A 27,952-nucleotide genomic window follows, 5' to 3' on the forward strand; every position below is an offset into this window, starting at 1 on the left:
TGAAGTTTTTGCAAATCTTCTATATAACATACCTATATTCATATTATTTTGTTATTTACATTCTTACTTTAAACTCTATCACTGATTGATAAATTAAAATGAACAGCATTTTTTTTTACAGATATGCTTATCATAAACTAATCTTTGTAACATGAGATGGTGTGTGCGTATGTATTGTAAAGTAGAATGTGGGATAACTCATGCAGAATATATAAACATATATGTAACTAATGTAAATCTTTCAAAGGTAAAGTTCACTCTTGGTTTTATAGCGTAAATCTTTCTTAAGTACAATCTAAGTTGTATAGTGGGTAGATGTTTGTGTTCATGTATTTGACACCATCAACTTGTCATTAGGCTCGTGTTTTAAAAGCCACAAACCGCTTCTGGTTTGTATCTAATACAGATAATGGCTTAGTAAATATCTTAAGTACAGCAAATTTGCAGCCGTATGCTGGCCATTAAATTTTGTACAATGCAAAACATAGCTGCTTCGGTCAAATGACTCATTCAACCAATGGGCAGTTAAACCAAAATATGATTCGGTGGTATTATCAGCTGTCCAAGTGTCCGTTGAGAAAGCGATGCTTTTAGCATCAGATAGCATTTCACGAAGCTTTGAGGAAATATTGTCGTAGATATCTGGAATAACACGTTCTGTAAAATATTTGCGACTAGGCACAGTGTATCTTTTCTCCAGTACTTGTAAAAGTCCAATAAATCCAGGCTTCTCAACTACTTGGTAAGGTTCCATGTCAGTTGCAATCATCTTTGCTATGGCCAAGTGAATGCGTTTAGCATTATCACTATTAATATCCCACAATTTAGCTTTGTCTAAGACCTCTTTAATCCCTGGTTGCTGCTTGTGTGTGAGGCTTGACGAATCACTGGAGCTCGTAGACGTACTGGCACAGGCAGTGATATTACTTGATGCTGATTTCAATGCAGTCATTTTGTTGAATAAGTCTGGGTGTTTCGAGCGTAGATGACTAATCATAGTGGTGGTTGAGAAGTCTTTAGGTTTGCCTGGTTTACCACGTGACATTACTATTTTACAAGCATTGCAAACTGCTTTAGAGTTGTCCATTGTTTTGACATTAAAGTAACGCCATATAAGTGATGACTTTTTATCAGCCATTATTATTGTTGTCCAATTTACTAAAGGCCCTTACAAGCCACTTTAATACCCGTGGCTTGTGTAACAAAATACTTGTAGGGATGTGTCCTGTAGTTCAGCGCCCTAATTGACATTTCTCTCCAAGTAAACAAACTTAGTGTCATCATCTAGTGACCTCTAGACAGTGTCAATATGTCTTAACAATTTGGTTTGTGGTCCAGACCCTTGATTGACAACCTATCTCATAATAAACAAACTCATACCAGATTAACCTTATAGAGATTTGGCTTGTAGTCCCGCCCCTAATAAAAATTCTACTCCAAGTAAACAAACTCAGTTCCCTCATAAGATGTGACCTCTAGAAAGTGTCAACACGTTGACATCTGGCTTAATGTGGTCAGCTGCCTATCCGTGAACTCAATGTTATGGACTAAACAAACAAAAGGAGGTGGTGGTGCTCATCTCTACCTCTGGAGATATACTCGCACATCTAGACAGATTATCAGCGTGACGTAGTTAAGGAATACAAGACCACTCAAAGGTCAAGACAAGCTTTTAAAATGTGCCAGACATCGCTGCTACGTATGTAATACGAATTTATAATGTAAAGTCTAGTCCACCCCCCCCCCCAATAACAAACCTAGTTCCCTCGTGTGACCTCTAGAGAGTGCTTACGTCCATCGTATTTGACTTGGGGTCACCTGTCAATCAATGAACTCAATGTGATGGGCTAAACAAATAAAAGGGGAAGGGAGTTGTTCATCTAGAAATATACCTGGTTACATTAGAGGTGTGACCACTAGAGAGTGTCAATACGCTGACATTAAACCTACGTCCATCGTATTTAACTTGTGGTTACCCACCCATAAAAAACTCAATGTGATGGACTAAACAAATAAAAGGGGGTGGGAGTTATTCATCTCTACCTCTGGAGATATACCCGCACAGCTAGACAGACGTCTGGTCAGCATGACGTAGTCAAGGAATGTAGCATTTTAACATGTTAACTAACTTACTCAAAGGTCAAGACAAATTGAAAAAAAGTGCCAGCCATTGCTGCTCTGTATGTAAAGCGCATTTATGATGTAAAGTTTCATCTCTATTTATATTAAGTTATTAACACGCCTTGTCTTTATAATAAACGATGTTTGGTGCATATTCATAATGGCTCTATTTTTAAGCACATTATTTTGTTTTCATATAAACATTAATACATTCTATAACAGACAGTAATGGAACTAGGTCCACTTTATGCATATTAAATTATGTACTTTTTACTATCCGGTTTACTATCCGGTAGTGATATTCGACCGGAGCCGAATAGCACCGGATAGTAAAAAATGCCGGATATTCGGCAGAAGCCGGAGCCTGAGGGACTATCCGGTGCACCCCTAATGTAAATAGTGATTTCAAAACTACCAACAGTTTTAATGTTTTTTGTCTATCAGATCTAGAAAGTCAATGAATTTTCTATTTCTGCTTTCTCATCTTGAACATCAAGGCAATAATAGTATTGTAATGATTAATATAATGCACGATTACCTGAGTCAAAGTTTAGAAGGTAAAAATTTTAGTTATGAAAAGTTATGTTGGATAGCTCACCAAACTGATGATGCCTACCATAGCTATAGATAACATGTTTATAAATCACAGATGTTGCTTCAAAAAGACATTTTAATTCAATGAGTTGTGAGTATCCATGAGTTTATCTAGTCTTGCTTGTTAGACTTAAAAACTAGTTAACTATTTTCCTGGCTTATTTAGGTAACCAGGTCATACTCAAATGGTTCTACTACAGAAAGAGCACTTGTATTCATTTGTCCTAACGTATGGGGGGAAATAGTGTACCTACGTTGAGGCAAGTTTGCAGTATATGGAAATAGGATTTCATTATACTGGGTTTGCTTAAATCAGCTGTATTGAAGAGCATTATTATTATATTTTTATGCAGTATACCATTGATATATATCATCAAATACAAAAGACATTGCATATCTACTGTTTGCAATAAAGTGATTGTATATAGTACGTTTAAGTTCGAAAGTCTATCGATTATTATTCTTGCTAATAGTTCCCTATGTAGATGTTACTATTTCTTTACATAGCCACATTTCCCATGAGGAAATTAAAATAAAAAGTTTGTCATCGATTGTAATAGAATTGATTTATTTTGTTAATGGTGTAAATCTCACCTTTCTCTGTGACCAAGGGCTATGAGAGTGCCATTTGGCCAACTTAGATCATTCTGCCCATCAGAAAGTATGAACTAGTGTAAGAGAAGTACCGGTATAGCCTAATTTACATATCAACTCACTCCGTCTGTCTGTCTTATTGGTAGGCTGCACATTAACTTATTATTACTCCCTTCCCATCATTCTCGGATCAAGTTGAAACTTTGCACAATTACTCATTGTCCATAAATAAACGAGTCATTAAAAAACCCCAATTATTTAGTGGTTATTAATTAAATTTGTTTGATGTAGAAAGTGGAAATAAGACTACCAAGACTGATCAGCATGGCTACCAAGACTGATCAGCATGACTACCAAGACTGATCAGCATGGCTACCAAGACTGATCAGCATGGCTACCAAGACTGATCAGCATGACTACCACGACTGATCAGCATGACTACCAAGACTGATCAGCATGGCTACAAAAGACTTATTAACACTCCTTTCAAGACTGGTCAACGCTGTTACCGAGACTTTGATAAACGGAGAGAGAATGATTCGTGTGCGCTCCGAACTGGAGTCACTTCTGAGGGAAGTTCCGAAAACAGTAAAGAATCCGTCCGCATTATTGTATTGAGAGACAAACTGGTCAGCTTAACTATATGCCAACGTTATCTGTTCTTTCTCTGCGGCCCTGACAATATTTTTAGATCCTCAGAGCAGCGTGTATGTTCGCCTCGGGACTAGTTGACAACATCTAGATCTAGATTCTAGTCTATCTCTATAAGGCCTCCTTTCTCCACACAGCTGGTGAATCCAAATTTAAAGGAACGGCAGGTGCCGATTCAGTTTGAAATCAGCGCGGCATCGCAGGCTCTGCCGGGGTGTAGCACTATGTGATGCAATCTGCCTTAAGGTCGCCGGCTCCTGATCGAATTTTCCTCGGGTTTGACTCCTGAAGTCTTTCCCTTGTTTTGGTATAACAGCAAGGCAGCAAAGGTTTTCCTTCTATAGGCCTACTTATGGTAGGTAGCCAGCCAAGGCAAATGAGCCCCTCCTGCCTGAAAATTATAGGCCTACTGTGTTAGGTGACAGTTGCTCGACTTTGCCCCTTTCACCTGTCAGCGATAACCCAATATCTGAAGGCCAGGATTAGGTCTGGTTGACAGGGTCTGTTTCAGACGAATGCCATTGAAAGCATTTTCTTCTTAATTGAAAAGCTTATATTCATTACTGGGGAACTGCTGTAATTTAGATGATAATTAGATGAAATGCAGTCTTAGGGCCTACATATTTACTATTATAGATATAGCCTAGAGGCATATTAATATAGATCACTTATAGTTTCAAAAACACACGTTGTTTTTTGTTGTTTTAATTTGTTAAAGAAGAAAGCCGACAATTATAATAAAGTATTAATTAAAAGGTGAATTTTAAAATGTGAATGATAAAAAAGAAAACAAAATTAAAGACGAGAGTAATCGTCCTTTAATATTTTGTCAACTTTCGATTTTAGATAACGACACTCCCCATTATTGTTTCTTTGCGTATAGAGTATAATAGAGTAGATCTAGCTAGATCTAGACTCTATGTGTTAAGATTTTAGATCTAAATGAATAATATTATACTCATAGATTGAATAAAAATAAAGGGTAATAGTAAATAAATTAACTTGACTTGAAATGTCTTGATAATAAAATAAATGATGATATTGATTTTATTGAATAATATTGATACTCATGATAGTGATAGTCAATGATAGATTGATTATTTGATACTGTTCATATTCATACTCATACTAGTGGTAACTAGTCATACTCATCATACTGTGGTGTGTGATGCTCAGATCTGATTATCTTATAGATCTACATGATAGTCACTCAGTGTGATACTAGATTTAGATCTTATGTAGTTATCTATCAAGACTTTAGTCTAGAAAGGAGAAATCTAGAATCTAGAATAATTATAATAATAATAAATATATGATAATATATAAATATAATATACTAATAATAGCTAATATATGATATATCAATATAATTATATAATAATATATCCACACCCTAAAGGCACAAGGCAGCTTTAGCTTGGGCTTGGCAAAATATAATTACATCTGAAACATGTTAAATTTCTTTTCTGATGTCATGGTGTTTATATATATTACTGGTAGTGCCCAATAACCTTGGTATAATTATATGTTAGTGATAGTCTCAGTTCATTAATGTCTTCAATATTGACAAAACTCACTGTCAAGCTTGTGAAGGTATTTTGGTCTGTCAACATGATATTGTCCTGAATTCTTATCCTGACCGCTGCCATCCCCCGCTGACCTGCAGGAGGTTTGGGTTAGGATGTAGTAATCTTCATTTTTGAATGAATGTCCAAAACATATATATAAACTCTCTCAGTCAAAATAAAAGTCTGGTAAAGTCAAATTTTTGCTTGCAGATTTATTTGCAATAGAGTAAATTGTTATGTCCTTACTCCTGAAACAAAAGTGTAGAAGCTTAGTTTTTTTAAATAGAATATCACTTAACACAAAGACTTAGTGCCAATTTTTTTATGTATTTTTTCATTAATATTTCTTTGTTTGTGCAATAGAGCATTACATAAACAATGACTATAACAATTTTAAAATTTCAGAGAATTTTGAAACAGAAAAATGAAATTCTGTATGCTTGCATTGATGCAAGTTTTAAGCAAATATGTTGGGATGAACTAAAGCAATTTACTAAAATGGGCAGACTTTGAATCATTATTTTAATGAGTTTTTTTTTTTAGATACAACAATAAATTTAAATAAGAATAATATTGTGATTAAAACATGAACATGCACAAAACATGACAATCTTCTTTTTGAAGGAACGTTTGGTAATCATAATAATTTGTTTCTGAAAACCTCCTCAATATTGACCATTGAGTCAATTGTTTTTAGCCGTAAGTGTCTAAACATGCAATGTGAATGCTATTTAAAATAGTTCTAACAATAATCCAGCCTTCTGTGAATGTGAGGGTGAATACATTTAAATCTCTAGCAAATTGGAAATTGTGTGTAGTTAACAAACTCAGTTCTTTTTTCACTGATTGCACTTTGCATTCAAGGTAGGCAAACATAATTTTGCTTGAAAATAAATATGCTTACACTTTATTATTACTATTATTATTATTATTATTATAGCTTTTATATAGCGCTACTTTCATGCTTATAGCATGCTCAGAGCGCTTTGGTCCAATCTCATTTGTGGACCGGTGGGGGGAGGGGGTATCTAGGAGTTGGTTTTCCGTGCTGCCTTTAGGCGCTCAGTAAATGCAACTCTGCCCGAGTCGGTGTCGAACCTCAAGCCCCCTTCTAGGTAGCCAAGACAAGCTAAGTTCAAGCGCACTTAGCCTCTAGACCACGCTTCCCTGACTTTATATAATATAACAATATTATTATTTTTATCTATCTTGACTTTGATCTAGCTTTTGAAAAGCTTTGGTTGGTCTTGTAGCTTTGCTCAAAACAACAGAAACTGCAAGTGCTGTACATTTCATTAATTATTGTTTGGCTAATTTAAATTTATTTAGTTTTGGCTTTTATCTTTAGAATGTCCACTTCCTCTTCACAAAGACGAATCCCAGATGACTCTATTCAAGAAGAATTCGTTCATGTTGGCAAAGTGAAGACTTCTGTCTTAAAACTTGGACACTTCAAAGATTCACCTTCTCCAGGAAACCAAAAAGTTTTAATGCTAATTATACCAGGTAGCCCTTAACGGTAATTCAGTAATACACACACACATTTATTTAATACTATATTTCTAGACTCTAGTTCTATTAGTCATTTTTATCTTCTATCTCTATTTTTCTTAATATTATATACAATTTTCAGATAGAGGGTAATTTCTTTTTGGCATACTATTAGTCTGTTGAAGTCTTTTGCATGAACACTGGGCCCACTAGAAGACATTACAACTGTCTTAAATGTCTCTTGAAGGTGTGGTGGTTGAGTGGCTAAGCACTTGGCTTCTGAACCTGGGGTCCTGGATTTAAATCTTGGGACTTTGAATTTCAGGATTTTTAGGGTGTCCCTGAGACCACCCAACTCTAAAGGGTACATGACTTTAGTTTGGGGAAAGTAAAAGCAGTTGGTCATTGTTCTGGTCGCATGACACCCTGGTCGTTAACCGTTGGCCAAAGAAACAGATCTTAACATCATCTGCCCTATAGATCACATGGTCTAAAAGGGGAACTTTACTTTTTTTATACTTAATTTATGTCAACTGTCAGCCATAGAAACAGCTGATCTTTACATCTTCTGCCCAATAGATCTGCAAGGTCTGAAAGGGATACTTTATAGGGCTAACAAAAGAAGTTGAATGGCTCAACCAATGGGCATCAGAAATAAAGGGAGAGTTATTTACAAAAAATGACAGAGCCAAACAAGCTCTACATATCAATTTCTTCCCCCAAAAAGAGCAATCAACAATCTTTCATCTCGGAACAGGACACAGATCTTCAAATGTTTGCCTAAATATAAACACACCCACGCCACTGAAGAAACACTGTGCCCACACTTATGAAAATGAATAATACCCTCTTTGATGCCCTACGTTAATTACCACAGCCCAACATAACCAATACTCTGTATGGCAGAACAGATGAAAACAAAAAACAGCTTACTATGTTTTCTTGGCACAGACTGAAAAAGAACTTACAGCCCAGCAGCAAAAAAAAAATGCTGGCAAAAAGAAGAATACCGTACTGACTTTATTTACACTTTTGCTATTCCAATTTTGAGATTGTTTTTTTTCAAGAAAGAATATAATTGACTAAGCAAAACTCTGGCGTAACAGGATTGGATAATTTTGAACTTAATTTGGACTGAAGCTACACAACCATTCCTTTTAACTCATACATGTAGTCTTATTAGGGGAGATAATGAAAGTGTTTTTCTGTTTTCCAAGCCTTTAGTCGTGTCTATCATTCCCTTTGTTTCTGGCTAAACAAATGCTAATATCCCATGTCTTAAAATGTTTGTTTAGGTAACCCTGGGGTGCCATACTATTATGAAGACTTCATGCAGGAACTTTACAGTCACTGTGACTTTCAAATACCAGTCTGGGTTCTAGGTCATGCAGGACATGTTCAGCCCCCTGGAGAAAGACTCTCTTTACAAGACATCTGTGAGTTTAAACTAGTTGTATAATTGGTTTTTATGTGATTATATGTAAATATTAGGAATATTTCTTTAATAAACTATTTAATTTTAATAATAATAATTTGCATTCAGTTTACTACCAGCACAAATCATTAACAATGGTAATGTTATAATAATCAGCTATAAATTATGATGATTTTTTCCTTGTTTCTCATGTACTATATAGGTTCTACTTCAGAACAAGTGTATGGACTTGAAGCCCAAATCTCACACAAAGTTGAGTTTATTCAGAATCATGTTCCTCGTGAGGTGAAACTTATTCTGATCGGCCATTCCATCGGCAGTTACATGATATTAAATATATTGGATAGTCTGCCATCTGACCAGATACTAAGATGTTTCATGCTCTTTCCAACTATTGAACGCATGTCCTCATCGCCAAATGGAATTAAAATGACACCTGTTTTAAGATATATGCGCTGGCTCGTCATTTTTACTGCATTCATCATTTCACTTTTGCCAAAGTATCTGCATGTTCACATTTTTAAATGGTGGTACAAAGACTTAGATTGCCCATCATGCACTCTTAAAGCCATTCTTGCCACCATTAGCCCATGGACAGTTAACTACACAACATACCTGGCTAAACTGGAAATGGACAAAGTAACGTTATTACAGGCTGAACTCATCAAAAAGCATGCAGACAAGCTCAGTTTCTACTATGGCGCTAATGACCACTGGGCCCCACCGCAGTATTACTATGACCTGATGAAACGGTTCCCGCATTTAGACGCAAGGCTCTGCACCTTGAATTTAAAGCATGCTTTTGTGCTGGACACTCAGGAAGGACGTGAAATGGCTAAAATAGTGTGGCTGTGGGCCCAGTCCCATCACCGCACAATTCTGCTTTCACAAAATGATGATGATGAAGGCTGGGTGTTTGAGACATGAGGCACCTACAGGAAGTCAATTATTCTTAACAAATGTTCCACTATTTATTGATTGTATTGTATTTATATTTCATTTTAAAACAGTTTTATACTTTCTATGTACCAGTATGTGTAGAAAAAAAAAAAAAAAGCTGATTGTTTACAAATAAAAAAAATACTTTTATTGTCTTACAGAACATTAAAACAGAGTTGTCTTCTCACTTATCTTGGTGATGGTGTCATGATATAAATAATAATAAACAGAATTTATGGATAAATACCAACTACTTGGGTAAAGTTAAAATTCTAAGCTGTAATCAAAATATTGTATTAAATACCAATATCATCACATTTTCCTAATCTTTGATATTTCATAATTCTGAACTATTTATTCAGTCATCCAATGGTTAGTAAGAAACAACCTTTATAAATGAACAAGTAAATCAAACACTTGCTTCAACAAAGTTCTGACAAATTGAAAGGCATAGGGTAGCAACAACAGAAAGAGAGAAATCTGTAGCAACATAATAGTGAAAACATGACAAATGACACTAAAGCTACTTACTTTAATATATTAAGTATGATAATAAAATGTCTGGCTCTAATAACTTGTAATAGTTGACCATTCCAGACTTTCAAAGACTGGACAACCAGATTAAAAAAAAAGCAGCTTTACATTCATACATCATCCATTAAAATTTATCTTTTCTAAGAGGTCAAACATTGGAGAACACTCCTTTTAACTTAATGAAGTCACTAGCAAGCCTCATACAAAACAAAATGTTTGAGTTGCATGCAATTGACATAAACAAAAATTATTTATCATTTCTGAACAAGTACACTCTTTTTTTAAAGTTAAATGGCCAAATAAACAAAACACAAAAGCTACGAACTGACAAATTTCAAACTGACACTTGTGTGTCCTAACTTAAGCAAGCTGTGTTGGAGACAATACATGAATACAATCCTCAACAAAAAAAAAAAAAAGTGGTTTGTAGATTTAATGAACACAATTTTCAGTAGTTATTAGAAGTTAAAAAAAAAAACTGCCTGAGACTTGGGAACTATAACTAATCCATTAATAAATAGTAATAAATAAATAATATGTAAATAGCTTCCTAATTTTACACAAGCAGCTTCAGCACAGGGGCATTTGAATCAATCTTCTAAGAAGACCAATTTCAATTCAGTAAATTAACTTCAGTTAGAAATGAATGTTTGTAATTTAAAAGATTAAAGTGTAATAGGCAATGAATACTAAGAACATGGCAAAGTACCAGAATCTATTTTTGTTTGCTTTTTTAATTTTATGGTACAGCAAATAGCTCAGGAACCAAGTATTCACTGATATACAAATACAAAATTTCTACTGGTCTATAAGTTAATTTCAAAATTTGAATAGTGTTGACCACTAGCTATCAACAGTATCATTCCCATCAAACTTGAGACAGACTTTTCCCACGATGGAAGATCTCTTATAGTTTCTCACAACATTTAAAATAATATGACTTTTCTAGTAAAGTTACCCTTTCAGACCTAGTGATCTATAGAGCATATGATGTAAAGGTCATTTGTTTATGTGGCCCATGGCTAATGTCATGTAGCCAGCAATATGACCAACCACCTTTTCCCCAACTTACATCAGGTAGCTCCCTAAAGATCTTGAAAATAAAAATCCTAGTCTTTAACAGGATTGTCTACATCCAAAATAATGACTTCTCTAATAAGTATAAACCTATTTTTAGTTTTGAAAACAAAACATTGTCTTATTTACATTAAATGTCAACTATAAATTAGATGGTAAGAGAAACATCTCATTTATGTCAGTACCAAACTTCCTTATTGTATGAAGTAGTCACAAATATAATGCACAGTTAGTTATAAATATATTGTAGCACTATAATTTTAAATGAGTTCAAAGTAGAGTTGAACAGTTTTCATTATAGGAGCTACCGATGGCCAGAAACAAATTTTAGCCATGTTTAATAACATTCAGAACCTTGAAACAAGCACTCCCACACATTTTAAACATTATGACACAATAAAATATGAGTACAATAATGATTGTAATACAATTCACCAGTTCCATAAGTGCTCTAGCACTACTGTTTGTGTGCCTTGAGACATATCAACATTCAAACTATACACCATCAGATCTCATAAAAACATGAAATATCCATTTCTAAATATACTGAAAATTTAAAAAAAAATAATTTCAAAATGACATTTTAAAAACATTTTCCTAATAGCTCACTTCTTTGTCAGAAAAAGGCGAAGATAAAAGAAATGACAATGGAGCAAAGTAAAATTTGCTATTAGCGTCATTAGAACATCATCAGGATCTTTTTTGAACTTCCTTTATGACTGATGATCTATGATTCAGAAGATCATGTCTCTCATTCTGAGCAGAACTGATGAAAACAAGTTGGGAGTATAAATTAACAAAATTCTTTGTGGTTTGTAAAAAAAAACAACTAAAATTACAAAACTATAAAACAGTTTTCTTTATATCAAAAGTATTTACACATGAAATATGAATTTCAAAGTAATGGGGAGCTTAGGAGTCTGGGTGTTGTGGAAAGGTAAAAAAAGTGAAACCAAGCTCTAATGACTGCAAAAACTATAAAACAAACTCTACACCGCTAGTATGTCATGAAAAGACTGTGTACCATAAAACAGAACACATCAAGTACAAATAAAAGTGTACGACAATTAAATGATAAGACAGTATGTACAATTTTAATGGGCTAATTTAGTTCCTTTAAAAAGTTGTATTCAGATGAATTTAATTAAATTTCTATTGTCAACAATATTTGCAAGTATCAATCCTTTAAAATTTCGATACTATAAGCAAAATTCAAATATAAAACTAGTAAGTTGTTTTTTAATAACATATTTACAAAGCAAACTGTGAAAAAAAAAATTTAAGTCAATGGCTACACAATCGGTTAAGAGGATCTTCAAATACCTCAGGACTAAATACAATGTTGTTTTTAAAAAAATCACTTTTGAGATCGAGATAGACTTAGAATACCAGTACTTAGATCTATGTTTATATATGCCAGTGACTATTAAAGTAAACAAAGTATTAGAACTTCCGTTTTAGGCTTGAATTCGCCATATTATTACATTTTTATTAAATGAAAGCCGACAATGCCGTTTTTTTTTTCTTAATCGCTCGTAGGATCGGCGATTTTCATATTGAATGACACAGAAAAAGACAATTTTGTCTATTTTTCAGGAGATTCTTATGACTTTTCAGGAGATTTTTAATAATTTCAGGAGATTTCCAGGACTTTTTCATATATTTTGCAATTTCAGGAGATTTCCAGAAGCTCCTGAAAAATCAGGAGGCCGCGGGAACCCTGTTTATAAAGAGAGAACACTAAATAGGTCATGTCAGTTTTGTGTTGATCCTTTAGGATGTTGTCATTTTAGGATGCTGTCAGATTCATAAACAGAAAAATTGTTCACAAATATGGCACTCAAAATATTTTTTACAAAGAAATATCAACAGACTTTTGTGGATGTAAAAACAACCAAGGTCAAATTTAAGCTAGCATTCTCTAACATTCTATTCAATTTTATTTACTTAAAAAAAAAGAAAAATTTTTTTTCTTTACAAAAATAGCCTCTAGCCACTAAAAAAGAGGCAATACACTGCAGACAGTGAAGACTCAATATTTATCTTTAATCTATTGAGAGATAAAGAAACTACCTTATCTTCCAAATTTCCATTCTTGGGAATTTTTCAAAATTTCCTTTCAGTATTAACCAGAATTTATTCATGTGTTTTTACAAAAGGTACTTGTAGATATTTATTTGATAGAAAGTCAATCTATAACTTGTTTTAAAAGCATCTTATCTTCCATTTAGACACCAAAGTTAGGATATCCCTATCCTAATGATAAACAAGCATTTTAACTTTTTTTTTAATATACAAGAACTTTTCCAATTAGAAAACTGAACAAGGAACTCAACATTTAAATTAGAACAAATTAACATCAAGAGATACCATGAGATTCATGCTATACATGTTTGGTAAACATCTCACCGGAATATTGTAGAAAAAACTACTAAATCAGATTTAGAATTAAAAAAGAAATTAAAATAATTTTAATGTACAAGGTCAACTGAAAAATTTAAAAAAAATTCAGCTTAAAAAAACTGAAAACAATAAACTCAAAAATTTTTTTTTAATGTTTTAAAAAGTTTATGGTAATGCTATAATGCATGCATTTCATCTCTGCAAGCAATCCATCTCAACATTTTGTTATTTATAAAAAATGTAAAATAAGGATTTTGTTTTAAAATGATTTTTCAATATGTTGCAAATTTATCATAGCAAACCCAAAAGAACTCACATTTAGATAGCAGGTTAACGCAGTGTGGTTGTAAAGTTCAATGTGTCGTATTGTCTACATTGCTAAATGAAGAATTTTAAGTAAGAATCCTACTTTTTTTTCCCTATAATTTTTTAGTTAATTTTTATTGTTACATAAACAAGAGAATTTTTTCAAAAGAAAAAATGGGTGAATAAGTAAAAGGTAAAAAGAGGCAAACAAAATCTTTAATATTACTGAACATTCAGGTTTGTCTGATAAAAAATAATTGGTTTTACATTAAAATGATAAGTTTAAAAAACAAATTCCAAAAATTAAAAGATTCGCATCTTACGTTTAAAAAAATAGAAATATTTTTTTACCTTAAACCATTGTAGCTGTAGAGTCTTGTTATAAAACATATATTTAAAACACATATTTAAGTATCACATTGTTCAGTCATTACGTTATATAAAAAAAAAGGTTTTCAATTAAATGATACACTCTATATTAAATTTTAAAAAATCATTTAAATTAAATTGAAGAATGGTTTAAGTTTTATAACATTCTGCAAAAATCCATTCTAAGGCATATACATTTTCTACAGTAAAATTATTTTTTTTTCTATAGAATTCCAAAACTCAAAATCAGCTTGAGAAAACATAATTGTATATATTTTTTTAACTCTGAAATATAAGCAAGGGTTAAATAATGACAAATATGAGATACAATGAAGGACTAAAGCCCACAGGATACATTTAGGTTTTAATTATACACTCCAACCAAAGCAAAATGTCTGTCTTGACTAGAAAAGAACAAAAAAAAATACAAAAGAAACAGGGGCATAGAGTAATATATAGAATTGATGAAATAATCTTATAATGTTACTGACATGGCTGTAGTTCTGTTAGTACTCAGTAAAGATGTTCTCTCATTCAAAGCTCGTCTGAAGCTGTCCCTTTTCCAGCCATACACAATACTGTTCAAGATTCCTTGCAATGGTCCAAAGATAGCCTGCAATATATATTTCATTTAAACAATTTACTTACAACAATTGCCTCCATTTAAGAAACATAATAATAATAATGGCAATGTCTTTGATTCCAAAGATTAAGGATGAGTGCAGTATTTCGTTTAACTACCCAAGCCCAATTGTGACCCGCATATTTTGCCACACCTAATGCAGACAAAGCTATTGTCCCTTGGGAGCTATTTAAGTTTTCTTTTCATTTTCTAGGCCTGTCCTTGGCAAGGGCTTTTCAATGAGCCTCAAATGTGTATCCAGCGACCTTTACGAGAACTCTCCAGCTGTCCCTTTCTAAAGCCATATACCGCCAGCTGCTTTCCAGTGAAGGCCAAATGGCAAATAAACATTACACAAACATTATATAACAAAAATACTGTGCCACAGTTTTAGCTGCTTTAAGATGACCAGATCAACTCTGTGCATGCAAACTCAGAGCATTAGCCAACTGATTCTTTCATATACCTTAAAACTTTAGCCTAAGGCTAATTCTAGTCAACTTTAACATAGAAACATTATTTCCTACAAGTTTAAATCAATATGTTACCTGTATGACCAGCAGCCAGAAAAATTTCGCCATAGAATAAGATGTGAATAAAGAAACTATCCCAAGAATCACAGCTGAAAACAAGGAATACAATTTTTACTGATACTTGTAAAAAATAAGAATAAAGAAAAAAAAATCACTGTAAAAAGTGCAGTAAATACTTGCACATGTTATCCCTAAAATGACTGGGGATGGCTGCAGGCAAGTGCTGACCAGGCAGCTATAATTCCTGTTAAGTCTAGAATTTTCCTTTCATGATTTCTAGACATTTCTTGTCCACCAAACAACTGACTCAAAAATATCACTTTTAGCTTTTGGTGGTCTCCCTTCTGGACAGTAGCAAGAAAAAAAAAAGCAAAATGCTAATGCTATTGACATGCAGAATTAATAAAAAATGAACTTTTGAAAATCTTTATGTCAAAACACATTTGGAATACCCGGTACTGACATGATTGAATTCACTTAATTTTTATGTATTACAACTCAATGTCTTGTTCAAAGTATGATTAGTACAATTTTATTACAGTTCTGTTATCAGTTTTGTTTTCTTAAGTTAGCTAAAAACCCTAATGTATTACCTAAACGACTCCTGCATGGCCAATTAAGGGAAGGAAAGTGCTGACAAGATGGACAAAGAAAACGCTTCAGGGACACCCTGAAAGCCACCCAGCCACCTGGGAGACAGAAGCATATGATAGTGCATCATGGTGTCGCACTGAGAAAACTGGTGCACAAATTGCAGAGGACAGAAGAACAGCACTGGCAGAAGAAAAGCGCCAGAGAAAAAAAGCAAGGCCAATGACACTAGTTCCAGCTAGAATAACCTCCCCAGTGTGCATGTGAACATTCTGGGCTCACATAGGTCTCACCAGCCACATGAGGAGGCACAAAACCCCAGTGCATAGCCCTCAGACCCCTGGTTGATAAAGTGGTCATCATCAAACCACAATGGATGAACTATAGAATAGAATTACCTGTAGTTATTTTCAATTTTACTTACTTGTGTACAAAGAAAAAAAAATGTTCAGAAATATTGAATAAAAACATTTTACAATTATATTGAACGTACATGGAAGCCAACAAAGATAGAATACTCCCTGGTAGAGGAAAGCTTTTTTCTTAAGGAGTTGTTCCTCTTTTCTCTGGTGATAACTAAGCAACCCTGTAATAGAGTTCATTCTTAATTAGTAATCCTGTAATAGAGTTCATTCTTAATTAGAAAGAGACTCAATGTAATAGAGTTTATTCTTAATTAGAAAGAGACTCAACATAATAGAGTTGATTGTTAATTAGAAAGAGACTCAACGTAATAGTTAATCTTTAATTAGAAAGAGACTCAATGTAATAGAGTTGATCTTTAATTAGAAAGAGACTCAATGTAATAGAGTTGATCTTTAATTAGAAAGAGACTCAATGTAATAGAGTTGATCTTTAAATAGAAAGAGACTCAACGTAATAGAGTTGATCTTTAATTAAAAAGAGACAGCAGTTTCCAAATTTAACATTAAGCATTAAAATGTCTTCACATTATTTTATGTTCATAATAAAGTCCATTTCACCAGAATGAGTTTAATATAGCCAGGAAAAAACAAAAAAACTTTCTTTTTGTCACTAAGTCTAGTCTATAAACAGATTTGTCTAGTGTTAAGACAATGACTATGACAAATTGTAGTAATAATCAGGGTTCATAGCCAATTTCATGAATGATTTTCCAGGTATTTTCCAGGTTTTCAAGGTAGAGTTTTAGATTTTCAAGGTATGCATCGCACCATAGCAAGCAATATATATGTATATATATTTACATACATATGACATAAATATGTAAAAAGAACAATATATAGCCTATATATACATATATATATAAATATTAAATAAAAAAAAACTCATTAAAATGTATGCTGATAAGTTGAAATCAAAGAAAAAAAAATTCATCTCTAGTGTTTCCTAAGCATTTAAATGCAACTTTTTAATACATTAGAAAACACACACAAGCTTGCACTACAAAAGAATAACTTTTTTTAAATACGAGATGTAATACAGCTAAAACTGTCGCAATCTGAAGTTGGAAATTTTCTTAAATTGACATAGATTTGTAAAAAAAAAAATTTCATTCTTACTATAGCAGTTGACTTGCTTTCTGTCAGTTTTAAGTAAATTACAACCAAAATAATTCTACAGGCTTTTCTACAGCTGTGTGCGAAATATTTTCGTTACATCTACAGTAGATCTAGACTCTAATTTAAGTCACTAAATTCACGGACTTTTCACGGCTGTGAGAGAATTATCTTCACTCTATTCTATTGGATAAGCGTAAATTAAGTCTAGATCTAAGTCTAAGACACTAAATTCGCTGACTTTTTTTGAATTATCTTCACTGAATCACCGTAAATCTAGTCCCTAAAATTCGCAGACTTTTCACGGCTGTGTGCGAATTATTTTCATTGAATCTACCATAAATCTAGAGTCTAGATCTAAGTCACTAACTTCGCTGACTTTTCACGGCTGTGTGTGAATTATTTTCATTGAATCTACCGTAAATCTAGAGTCTAGATCTAAGTCACTAACTTCGCGGACTTTTCACGGCTGTGAGTGAATTATTTTCATTGAATCTACCGTAAATCTAGAGTCTAGATCTAAGTCACTAACTTCGCGGACTTTTCACTGCTGTGTGTGAATTATTTTCATTGAATCTACCGTAGGCTAAATCTAGAGTCTAGATCTAAGTCACTAACTTGGCGGACTTTTCATGGCTGTGTGCGAATTATTTTCATTGAATCTACCGTAAATCTAGAGTCTAGATTTAAGTCACTAACTTCCCTGACTTTTCACGGCTGTCACTGCGTCTACAGTCTAGATCTATTAAGTCACTAAATTGGCGGACTTTTCACGGCTGTGTGCGAATTATCTTCACTGAATCTATCGTAGATCTAGACTGTATAGATTCTAACTCAATGTCACTAAACTTCGTGGACTTTTAACGGCTGTGAGAGAATTATCATCACTAGATTCTAGTGATTTAGCGTAAATCTAGAATATTTCTAGAGCAATCTAGGATGTACCTGTATCTAGATCCTTAAATTAACTAAAATTCATGGAGTTTTCAGGTTAAGTGCGAATCATCTTCACTAGATCTAAATCTATATACTATTTCTAGCTAGATGAGAAGGATGGATCGTGAGAAGACTCAAAAGTAAAGTACCGGTAGCAATTATACTTAAACACTGAATCATAATCTCCAAATACAAAATCTTATAAAATACTCAGAAAGACACAAAGATAAGATGATATACGGACTTTCCACGCGAAGTCACTCTTACTGTTACAAGAAGAAGAAGATTTTCGGCGAGGGAGGGCCCGGAGGGTGTAGCCTTCACATTAGGCTGCTAATTGCTCTAGCTATAGACAATAGTCACTACAGACTAGATCTAGCGCGTCTTCAGTGGTAACAGTGAAAGGAAAATAGTGCTAAAAGAAATGCTTGCTTGAGCCAAGGTCGTTTTCAATCACGAGGTCGCCCTTCACAAGTGGGTGAAAGGCAGTGTAGACGCGTCGTCCCTGGTCAGCTCAATGTAACCGGGAAAAAAACGAAAATAAACACCAGGTATCGGGAGGGAAAGAACTCAAGGTCCAGTTTTAAAATTCAAGTTTTTTTCACAGTTTTTTACGAAATTCAACGCTTTTTCAAGGCCTTGAATTTAATATGAAATTCAAGGTGTTTTCCAGGTTTTCAAGGTGGCTACGAACCCTGAATAATGAATTAATCTTGATAAATCAATAAACATGGACTATAAATGAAACAGTTGTAACCTCCATACAAAAAAAAAAAAAAAAAACTCTAAGGGAAAACTGTTTTTAAAAACAGAAGCCAAAATATCTGCAACAAATCTTGTGCTTACTTTTTCAAGATTTTTGTTACTCTCTAGGGTAATAACTTTTTGACTGATAGGTATAAAGTATTCTGATGTGATAATTCTCTCACAAGTTTACCTTAGTAATAATCCTCTAAAGGCAAAAAAAAAAATTAACAAAATGAGATATTTTAGCATTTACTGTTGTAAATCCAAAACCAGTGACTCATCTGGGCACATCAATTATCTTTCGAGATATAATTTGTCTAAAGGCAAGTCTATATAAGATAATAGACTAAATTCAGCATAACTAGAGCTCTCAGAAAACGTTACCATCAACATCAACAATACAGACACAGAACAGCTGAGAAAAATGATTTTAAAAAAGTTGTGAGACATTATTTGAAGCATGCAGGAAACTCACCTCGCCTCATTGCCACCTGCTTAAAAACTTTGGCTACCAACACATACAAAATCTGGCATTAAAAGATAAAATCATTACAGAAAATTAAAAAATATATATATATTTAGAAAGTTTTCAAAAATAAATTTTAAAAACATATGTATATATACACATATATTGGCATGCAGACAAATAAATAAAGCTTCCTTTTACATCTAGCAGCGATCCATGGAATGTGCACCAGTTTTCAAGGTCAAAAAGGGCATCATATGTGCAGCAAAATGACCAACAAACATTACTGACCCCAATGACTGTCATAAAATTAAAATGGGCATAAAAATATAACAGACACTCAAAGAAACAAATTTTTGTCAGACATTCAAACTAATAAAGTTGAACTAATTGCAATGTTGAGTTTGTATATAAATTTTTTGCAGATAATTTACTATAAAAAGAAAAGTAAAAACTACTTAAAACTAAATCTCTCATTACATTTTCACTTGCAGCTCACAATAAAAAAAAAGCAAAGGTTACATGACAGACTTTCATCCTTGCCATTAAAGAGTTTAAATTTAGACTCAGGTGTTATTTCACTTCCAGTTAGCAGTTACAATGACTTTCACTTCTTGCTAAAATAAATAAAAAAAAAAACAATTAAAAAAAAACTAAGTAGTTCCTCACCATGTTAAGTACCATGACCATCAAAAGTGGTATCAAAAATATCAGTCTGATAACAACATGCATGAGATGGCCTTCATCAACCTGTTTCTGTTAGGAATAGAAAAAGTACACTATAATACTGTATCTAAGAGTACAAGGTATAATTTGCAGACAAATTTTAAAAATACTAACAACCAAAATATTTACATCCACACCAAGGGGTCTCAAGTTCTAATCCTAATGTAGACTAGGAATTTTAAATTTGAAATGGAATTGTATTTGAGTGGACACATTTTCCCATAAGCGCTATAATACTGTATCAAAGAGTACAAGGTATAATTTGCAGACAAATTTTTTAAATGCCAAAAACCAAAATATTTACATCCACACCAGGGTCACTGAAGTCCATGGTCTATATCAACACATTTTTTTCATTAAGATCTCTCCTAAACTTTTAGTTCATCACAAGTTTGTGGGAAGCGTAGTCGAGAGGTTAACTACACTTGAACTTGGCTACCTATGAAGGGGGCTCAAGCTTCAAGTTGTGTTTACTGAGCGCCTAAAGGCAGCACAGAAAACCTTCTCCCAGATACCCTCCCCCACTGGTCCACAAACGAGATTGGACCATAGCGCTCTGAGTATGCTACAAGCATGAAAGTAGCTATATATAAAAGCTATAATTATTAATTTTTCCATAAAGATCTCTCCTAAACCTTTAGTTTCCATGCCTTAACTTATTTTTTTATTACTTGTCTCCATGTTATTTTAGTGAGATCTGTGAGCTCTGGGTACTCTGTGAGCTCTGGTTCAATACCTTTTGTGGACATGTCAGGATGGGGGGGTACATGGGAGAATGTGTGCACTCAATTACAATTCTGTTCCAAATTTAAAATTCCTAGGCTACATTAGGATTGGAACTTGAGGCCCCTTGGTTAAGTAGCCATGCAGCTTATGCCACTAAGCCATATATAATGAATGGTAGTTTATTTGTCGTGACACCTTAATTTTGGTCAGTATTGAATTCCTACATCTTTTATTTTCCTGCTTGACTACTTTAGCTTCTCTATTCTTTCATGGTGACTACTTGAGTCTCAATGTAGGTCGTATAAGTTCCTAGTTATGTCAGTTTCATTATGCACAATTCCAAAGTTCCTCAGGACTTTTTTTTCCTAAGTATTTATTAGGTTTTATGTCAGTGCATACATGGCTATTGGTCATAAACTAGTTTGTTAGACAATTTTCTTTATTTTACTTGAAAGTGATTTGCTTTAGGTGAAAGTTAGAGAATGTCCAGTTGCATACTTTTATTAGTTTTTTTTTTTACTTCTGTCATTAATATTTAAGGTTTTTATTTTTTCAAAGAAGATACCAGACATTGTAATATTTCTTTCTTCATTTGTTCATCTCTAGCAATTATAAAAACACTTAGTATTATTGTCATTAAGTTTTTAATTCCTCTTTCACCATTAACATTTAGCATGTTCTTAAAGATTTCAACCCATTAATATCTTAACTCTTTCTCTCCGTAACTATTTACCACATTCTGGTGGAATCAACATTGGTATCGTCAGTTAGGAGAGAAAGAGTTAAGAATAATCTAACAAGCAAACATTCTACGATCAATAGGATAAATTATTTAAAAAAACAAAAAAAACATACCCAGCAATGATCCTCATTAAACCAGAAGACAGGAAAACATCTAGAAAAAAATTATGGGTTTCATTCAAAAGAGTTTCGGAATAAGTATGCAAAAAAAAAAATTAATCTAAAAGTTAAAGAAAAAATGTAAGTGCTTGAAGGACATTTCAAATTTATAAGAACACACATTTTATTTCTACCATGACTAAAGAGTAAATTAGATTGTACAATTTTGTTCAATTAAATTAAATAATAATTACATGTTCGTGACACTTATCTGTAATTTTTTTTTTTCTATAATATACATGTAAATAAAGGAAACAAATAAATAGCTTACGATGAACACTGTGCAGACAGATTGGTCCGGTTGTAGTGATAATAAAGTTTAGAGTTAGGTGGCACATCATCATCACAGTCTCGCAGTGAATGTGTTACATACATCAATATGCCACCAAATATCACAGGAAGCAGCCTGAAATATTGATCAACATATGTTATAGGCAACTGAGGTCCACATAGTCATCTTATCTTATCTTATCATTGATTGAATTTTGAATGACTTTTCTTAAATGTTTCTAAATAGCTTAAAAATGCTCAATCCTCATTTATTGAATGAAAATCAAGTTTCTTTCATTGATTTCCAAATCAATGGAAACTCTTAGAAAAGTTATTTAATAGTTTTCAGATAATGATGCATACCATTAAAGTGATACACATATGAAAACTGGAAACAGAAATTAGACCAGTTCTCCAGAGAATCTACTAAAGATTTACTAGCAATAGAACCAGAGTGAAAGTTTCTCAAATCCAATCAATTCACAAAGCCAATCTAACTGAGTAACAGGACAGAGCTTAAAGGCAAAAAAAAAAAAAGAAAAATTCAATTAAACTATGTTAACATAGAAAATAACACCGTTTGCACACTGCACTGCAACGAAGCAAATGAAACCATAGACAGTCCTGTCCAAGGCACAACCCATGGACCCTCCAAGTCAGCAACTCCGCAGAGCAGCAATAAAGGACAAAGTAAACACAGCACAAGACAATCCAGATTCTTAAAAATAAATCTCTCAGATTGTGTTTACCAGTCCTGAACTTTCCTACCCAAAGTTCAACTGTCACATTTCTCGCATTAAAAAAATATTGTACCACTAGATGTAAAAGGAAGCTTTACTTATTTGTCTGCTTGCCAATATATATATATATGTATACATTTCTAAACTATAAATTACAATGTAAGGCATATGTATGTATGTATGTATGTGCCGAATAGAAATCAAAACAGTTTGACCAATCTTGATAAAACTTGGCATAAATGTTCCTTGGGTACTAACTGGGACTGTAGTGTATGTATTGTAGCCCTAAAATAAACTTAAGACCCTCAAAAAAAAAAAAAGTTGAGAGACTCTATGAAAGTATAGTATCTTATAAATCTAGGCCATGTTTACCATGTTGATATGAGAAAAGATCGAAAGGATTTAGATCTAGATCTAATTTTAAGAACTACACATTGCACAGATAGTTATTTACTTTGACACATGAAAATTACAAAATATAGTCTATTGATTTTATTATTTAATAAATTAAGCTTCAAATTTGTGTTTCAAAAGCATTTTTACATAAATTCATTCCTTATATCTGCGAATTTAGAATTTCTGACGTACATTCTTTTATTAGACATTACCCGAAAGGTTACACATCTCTCTATTCCTAGGTCAAAAACTCTAATTCAACTCTAAGATGATAGAACTTCTCTTTGCAAAGATAGTTTTATACTTTAACACATGAACATACTAATTATAGTCCATTCATTTCATATTTTAATCAAATTAACATTCAAATTTGTTTTTCTAAAGCATTTTTCATTCATTTGTTTTCTAAAGCTGCATTCATGAATCATGTAATCTAATAAAAAAAAGGTCACGCATGTGCAAAGCGAAGCCTTCACGCACGCGCAGAATGAACTCTATCCAAGATTAGTCTAGATCTAGATCTGTGTCTAACTCAAGATCTACTTTATACTTTAACACATGAACATACAAAATAAAGTCTATTCATTTAAAATTTTAATCAAATATATGTAGGCCTACAAGCAAATGTTTTTATTTGAAAAATGAAATTAAGTTGATTAGCTATTTTGATAGCTCCATTCATACTATTTTTACGTTCACGAATTCCGCATTTACTTTACTTATAAAAATTATTATTTCGTTTAATTGTTTACAAACCACTCTCAGTGACTATATCGAAAGTGATATGCAAATTAAGACCCGCGGGCACCATACATATATACATATACATACATATATATATATACACATATACATACATATATACATATACATACATATATATATATATACACATATACATACATATATATATATATATACACATATACATACATATATACATATATACACATATACATACATATATATATATATATATATATATATACACATATACATACATATATATATATATATATATACACATATACATACATATATATATATATACATTTTTTACATGTTCAGCTTGGTAGAATTTTATGATGTGTTTGATTCCAAAATAGAAAAGGTTGTTTGGTACTATATGTTTTATTCTGGGCTATTTACAAAAATTCCCATCTTGAAGTAAACTGCTTTTCACTAGCCTTGAATATAATAAAAATGTCATCTTATCTTATATAATACAGACGTTACTTCAAAAAAGATGTTTACGTCATTGTCCATAAAGGTTAAAAAACAAGTGGCTTTCCAAAGAAATTTGTCAGGACAAGCATAAGAAACTTGAGACATGATTTCCTTTTCCTCCAAAACATCATGAATAGAATTCCATGTTACTTGTATATTGAGTAATGGAACATTCATTAAAATGTTTGTTATTTTACCTGGCTATTGAAGGCGGGGGGGGGGGGGGGGGGGGCTAGGGGGGGTGAGTGGTAAAGTGCTTGGCTTCTGAACTGAGAGGTCCCAAGTTTAAATCCTGGGATTTCAAAGACACCCTTAAATCCACACAAATCTAATAGATACCTGGCATATGTTGGGGAAGTAATGGTTGGTCTGTCGTTGTGCTGGCCACATGATACCCTCATTAACTGTCAGCCATCATCTGCCTCATAGATTGTACAGTCTAAAAAAGAGTTCCTTGATCTTACCTACTGTAGGCTTTGGTTTAGAATGTGATGATGTCATAGAGTCTGCGCAGAGCACATTATTTATTGGAGAGCTCAATGGTAGGAAAACTCCTCACCTAATCAAACAACTAGCCAACTGATCATCTAATAATGTCAGTTCTAATTTTCTCATGGAAGAAATGCACATGCGTTAAAATTCCCATCAACCAGCAGGAGAAATAAAACCAGAAGCTAAGCTAAACAAATCTAGCACATCTCAAAACTTACCAAGCAACTATGTAGACCAAATACATCCATCTGTTGCTCACTACTTGTACCTAAATATAGAGATTAATGTAAGTGGTTGGAAACAAAACCAAAACTACACTAAATAAGTTGCCATGGTTACCTATCAAATAAAAGGTTTGAGAAAGTTAAAATTTTGTTTTTGTTTTATCGAAAATCAATTTTGTGAAAAAAAAAACATTAAAAGAATTCCATCATTTGTCAAATTTCATTAAAGATTAATTATGGAATTTACATTTATGCAACCAAGATAATCTGTGTTGCATAAAAAAGCAAACAAATCACTTTTTTTAAATTGTGCTACATCTCCAAAAAATTTTTAACAGTTCTCTAAATTTAAAGAAATTTTGAGTTTTTTTTTTAACAAATATTTTTAAAACATTTTGGTTTTAAATGGGAGATGAGTGAGCCCATATTTTGAGAACATGTCAAATAAACAGTGAAATGTAAGAAAGAAAAAATCCAACGTACCGTCATTAGATCCATGTTCATTGTGTCCACTAATCTTTTACGAAACCGAAAATAAGCTTCCAGTGCATATGTTATTGTCAGGAAAAATGCTAGTGTATAGGCACTCTTTAGATTAAAAAAAAAAAGGAAAAAACAGCATGCACATTTACAAGCAGACTTATATACATTTTAGTTAAATAAAATTTAATGAAAACATTATGATAGAATCCCAGCTTACTGTTACTATAGCCATTAGGTACGCACAAGGACCTGGTGTTCCTGGATAGTTCATGGTTGATTTTACTGGACTGGTTAGAAATATAGACGAGGAGATGATCAAAAACAGCGAAGATAACATGTCCGCAAGAGCAAGATGGAATGTTGGGAAAACCTGAAAATGAAAATTAGTTACGAAATTTTAAAAGTATTTTTCTGAAAAATTTCTAAACTATGTCAACAGCACAAAGACCAGCTAGAACAAATAATTAAATCTTCCAATTACAGCTTACCTCTGGATAACATACTCTTTTAAGGTACACAGCACAGAGAAAAACTGATCCAGACCCAATAAAGCTGTTAAGAAAAAAAGGAATATTTTTATAATAATACGGTATCAAAATCATACTTTGTTTTTAAAAATTGACTTAATATCTCATCTTCTACTCATCCTATAATAGGAAATTTTTTATGAAGTTCTTTTACTATGTTTTATTATTAGCATACAAGATCTATATTCTATATAATGTCTACCTAATGCTTCTATCAGAATTGTTTAAAATTAAAATATGAAATTTGAAATGGATTAATTGTAATTCACCTTTTTTTTTTTACCAAATAATTACCTTAATCCTGATGTTAGAAGACTCAAAACTGCAATAGTTTGCATCTGGAAGACAATGAACAACATTAAATCATTAGTTAGGTTCACTAAAATATACAGACAAAATTAATATCAAAATAGTATAGTGATAATAGTGGTATAGTATAGCATTGACTATTATTGAGACTCAAGAGACAATCTAGATTTTGGAAGAGTAGATTTATTAATATTATTCTAAATTCTACATTTACTAGTGACTAGTGATCACTAGTGACTCTAGTGTCACAAGATCAGCGGTTCTCAACCTTTTTAGCTCCGCGACCCCTAATACAATTTTTCAACAGGAAGCGACCCCCAACCATAATTTTTTTTGTCATAGTTCTAGGTAAAATGTGAAGCGCGGTGTTTGAGCGGTTAAGCGCTGGGCTTCTGAACCGGAGTCCCGGGTTCGAATCCTGGTAAAGACTGGGATTTCCTATTTCGGGATCTTTGAGCGTCTTTGAGTTCACCCAGCTCTAATGGGTATCTGACATTAATTGGAGAAAAGTAAAGGCGGTTGGTCGTTGTGCTGGCCACATAACACCCTCGTAAAACCATAGGCCTCATTACCTTTTCATCATCTGCCCTATAGACCACATGGTCTGAAAGGGGAACTTTACTTTAGTTTTATTAGGTAAATTTGATTTAGCTAATGTTATAAAATGGTTATCAAAATGTATAGAACTAATATCCATGATGTTTATTTAATTGTTAGAAACCTATCATATTTATTTAGTGTAAAATAAATTTGTGCTTTAATTTTTTTAAAAAGCAGATATTATTATTTGTATTTATTTACTTTTCATTGCGTGTTTAATATACTCACATTACATAATATTTTACAATTTTAAAAGTATTACTAATCATGGAAAACGTTGCGACAGTATTTTCAAACACGCCAAACTGCCCAAAGTTAGTGCGAAGGTTAAGCTTGTTTTTATTTCAATAGATTAGGCTATTAGGAATTCACATCAAGTTTATTTCTGTGTTAAAACTTCATAACTGACAGGCAGAAAAAAACAAACATGTTTCACTTTCACAAAGATAGTGTTGGAAATGGAAGAGGAAGTCTCGAAAAAATCTCAAATAGAACTCAACAGAATGACTGCAAGCATTACTGATTTACGCCATTTACGGTGATTACCTGATTCTCTGAGAGAAGTTCGTGATGATGAGTGCCCGGACTCTGACTCTGAGTAGTCTGAGTGGAATTGCTAATTAGATCTATCATACTAATATTATTAGAACAATTCATTTTTTAACTACACTGTAACTACTAAACACCCAAATTGCTCGGAACGTTTAAATCAAACCTTATCTAGACCTAGATCTAGATCTCGATTACATTTAATCATGTTTTCCTTCCCTGTGATTAGTGTGATCTAGATCTAGACTCTAGAGATGTTAATTTCGTA

The 27,952-nt window shown here is 32.8% G+C and overlaps 2 protein-coding genes across 6 annotated transcripts; one reads left to right on the forward strand and one right to left on the reverse strand.

Annotated features, from left to right (window-relative positions):
- Positions 1–4,833: 4,833 nt before the first annotated feature.
- Positions 4,834–9,507, forward strand: LOC106065380 (lipid droplet-associated hydrolase-like). Of its 4 annotated transcripts, none has more exons than XM_056026712.1 (5): positions 4,837–4,942; positions 6,153–6,392; positions 6,877–7,034; positions 8,315–8,455; positions 8,657–9,507. In XM_056026712.1, exons 2-5 carry the CDS (start codon positions 6,253–6,255, stop codon positions 9,379–9,381), a joined length of 1,164 nt encoding a protein of 387 aa, XP_055882687.1. In that variant the 5' UTR covers positions 4,837–4,942; positions 6,153–6,252; the 3' UTR covers positions 9,382–9,507. The 4 variants fall into 4 exon arrangements, with proteins under 4 accessions (XP_055882690.1, XP_055882687.1, XP_055882688.1 ...); XM_056026713.1 differs by having other exon boundaries at positions 4,841–4,942; positions 6,286–6,392; XM_056026714.1 differs by having other exon boundaries at positions 4,847–4,942; positions 6,269–6,392.
- An 8-nt stretch (positions 9,508–9,515) lies between these two features.
- Positions 9,516–27,926, reverse strand: LOC106051482 (transmembrane protein 116-like). 2 transcript variants are annotated; one of them, XM_056026710.1, is made up of 15 exons: positions 27,682–27,926; positions 26,521–26,564; positions 26,188–26,251; positions 25,917–26,069; positions 25,700–25,804; positions 25,211–25,260; positions 22,139–22,273; positions 21,823–21,862; positions 20,185–20,271; positions 19,525–19,576; positions 16,322–16,414; positions 15,253–15,326; positions 14,574–14,695; positions 14,065–14,088; positions 9,516–11,770 (listed from the first exon to the last, which is right to left on the reverse strand). In XM_056026710.1, the coding sequence occupies exons 1-15, from the start codon at positions 27,790–27,792 to the stop codon at positions 11,695–11,697; spliced, it is 1,230 nt and encodes a 409-aa protein (XP_055882685.1). In that variant the 5' UTR covers positions 27,793–27,926; the 3' UTR covers positions 9,516–11,694. The 2 variants fall into 2 exon arrangements, with proteins under 2 accessions (XP_055882685.1, XP_055882686.1); XM_056026711.1 differs by lacking the exon at positions 14,065–14,088.
- Between the last annotated feature and the right edge of the window lie 26 nt (positions 27,927–27,952).

Source organism: Biomphalaria glabrata, chromosome 4, assembly GCF_947242115.1.
Source record: "Biomphalaria glabrata chromosome 4, xgBioGlab47.1, whole genome shotgun sequence".
NCBI classification, from domain to species: domain Eukaryota; kingdom Metazoa; phylum Mollusca; class Gastropoda; family Planorbidae; genus Biomphalaria; species Biomphalaria glabrata.